Below are 1,955 nucleotides of genomic sequence, written 5' to 3' on the forward strand. Positions count from 1 at the left end.
GAGTAGGCATGGGGATGACTTTTTTCCAGTGTATCTTCAAAATGTATTGCCTTTAAAACACAGTACCTGTAAACTGAGGAGGAAACATGACAGTTGTTGGTGCCAAGGTCCTCAGAAGCAGCACTACTGAGTGATGAGCTGCTCTCATTTTTCAGGTGAAGTCTGTGAATTTATCTCCCTGGCTTGTTGAGGACCATTTCGATACCACTGTCAAGATGAGTACATACCTCGTGGCCTTCATCATTTCAGATTTCAAATCCATCAGCAAAATAACCAGTCATGGAGTTAAGGTAACTCTGTCTCATTTTCCAAGAGGTTTCTCATGTGTAAGTCTGTATGGATACATTATGGTTTACTTTTCAGTTAAATCATCTGATTTATGTATCTTAATGTTTTACAGGAGAGAAAAAAAAACAGTATTGTAATTGGGTGCTTAGTTTGCATTTTGAGCTTTATTTGTTCCAAAAGCTTTTGGTAAAAGGCTTCCTTGTTACGTACTTAGTGCATTGGTAACGTAGTCTGTTACCAAAGTAAGATTAAGTAAAGGCAAATGAAATACAGTTTTCATGGAGAATCATCACTGCAGTCAGCCTCTGTCAGCTGAATGACTCTGCAGGATTCTGTGTAGGGGCACAGCGGGTCTGGTGGATGAGTTCTAAAAGCTCTCTTCCGAACTGCACTGTGGATTTTCTGCAAATGTTTTAGCAGCTCTGGTATGAGCAGTGTCAGGTGTGCTCCAGTGCCCCTCCTTATGGCCAGTCAAGTGACTGTGCTGAAGAACGACGTCCATAAGCTGGTGGTGCTGTTGCTGATGTGCTGCTGCTCCTCTGCTGCAGATTTCTGTCTACACGGTGCCCGACAAGATCGACCAGGCTCATTACGCCTTGGATGCGGCGGTGAAGCTTTTGGACTTCTATGAGGATTACTTCAGCATTCCATACCCTTTACCTAAACAGGGTAAGTGGGAAACATTAATCTGCTCGAAGACGTGATTAAGCGTAGAGGGTAAAACAGCCCCAAATCAGCAATTTTGAGTGTTAAGGCAGGGCCAAGTTGGGCTCACAGGCTTTTAAACTGGCTGCTTCACAGAATTTGAGGACAGATTGAAAAGCTCCACTGAGAACTGAAAATCCGTGTCTTCTTTATGGAGCTTTTCTTTTAAAAGTTTGTGTGTGATGACATTTAAGAGAGGCCTTAGAAGTATGTGGGAGCAGTCGTGAAGTGGGATGAGTGGCTGGGTGAGTCCTTTATCGAGTGAAATGGCACCACTGCTGTTGTCACTGAACTATTTTTTTTTCTTATTTATTTAATTGTCCTTAACTATGTTTTCTAGATTTAGCAGCTATTCCTGATTTTCAGTCTGGTGCTATGGAAAACTGGGGACTGACCACATACCGGGAATCTGCCTTGTTGTATGACCCCGAAAAGTCCCCGGCGTCTTCTAAACTTTGGATTACCATGGTAATAGCCCATGAGCTGGCTCATCAGGTGAGAGTCGGGGCAAGATATGGAGTTTGAGTGTGCCTGTGGAGGCCTTGGTTTGCTGGATCCTGTGTGGGTAGCGGGGTCTTGGAGACAGAAGCTGAAGAGAGCAGCTGTGGCTCCAGGGTGCTGCTCTGTGAGGGGCGAGGACAGTTTCTGGTGAAGGCTGCAGGGATGCAGACAGCAACGTGTTCAGTTCAGCAGCTCTGGTGCTGCAGGGCCCTCGTGCCACTGTTGGACCTCAAAATTAACTGCAGGCCACCAACATAGGAACCTAAAAGTGTGGAAGTATTAACTGCTTCATGTGGGGCTCTCCTGTGAAAGGTGGCTTCTAGAGGGTTTCCTGGGAGGTGAGTAGAAGGCAGTGTTTTATGGTAGTACCATTTGAAGTGCTGGGGTTGAAGGCCCCAGCCCTGAATGAGGGTGGGCATATGGATGATGTCCCCAACCAGGCAAGAAGGACCCTCCTCATT

At 45.7% G+C, this 1,955-nt stretch overlaps 1 protein-coding gene across 1 annotated transcript in view; it reads left to right on the forward strand.

The window, feature by feature from the left end:
• Window positions 1-1,955, forward strand: part of LOC103777358 (endoplasmic reticulum aminopeptidase 1-like) — a gene marked incomplete at both ends in the record, with an annotated part of 6,766 nt that overhangs the window by 1,310 nt on the left and 3,501 nt on the right. The window contains 3 exons of the mRNA XM_008944910.1: window positions 156-290; window positions 837-957; window positions 1,334-1,488. Of these exons, the coding sequence (XP_008943158.1) occupies window positions 156-290; window positions 837-957; window positions 1,334-1,488 (411 nt within the window). The remainder of the gene's footprint in view (window positions 1-155; window positions 291-836; window positions 958-1,333; window positions 1,489-1,955) is intronic.

This window comes from Merops nubicus, unplaced genomic scaffold (assembly GCF_000691845.1).
Source record: "Merops nubicus isolate BGI_N331 unplaced genomic scaffold, ASM69184v1 scaffold30937, whole genome shotgun sequence".
In the NCBI taxonomy this organism is placed as follows: Eukaryota; Metazoa; Chordata; class Aves; order Coraciiformes; family Meropidae; genus Merops; species Merops nubicus.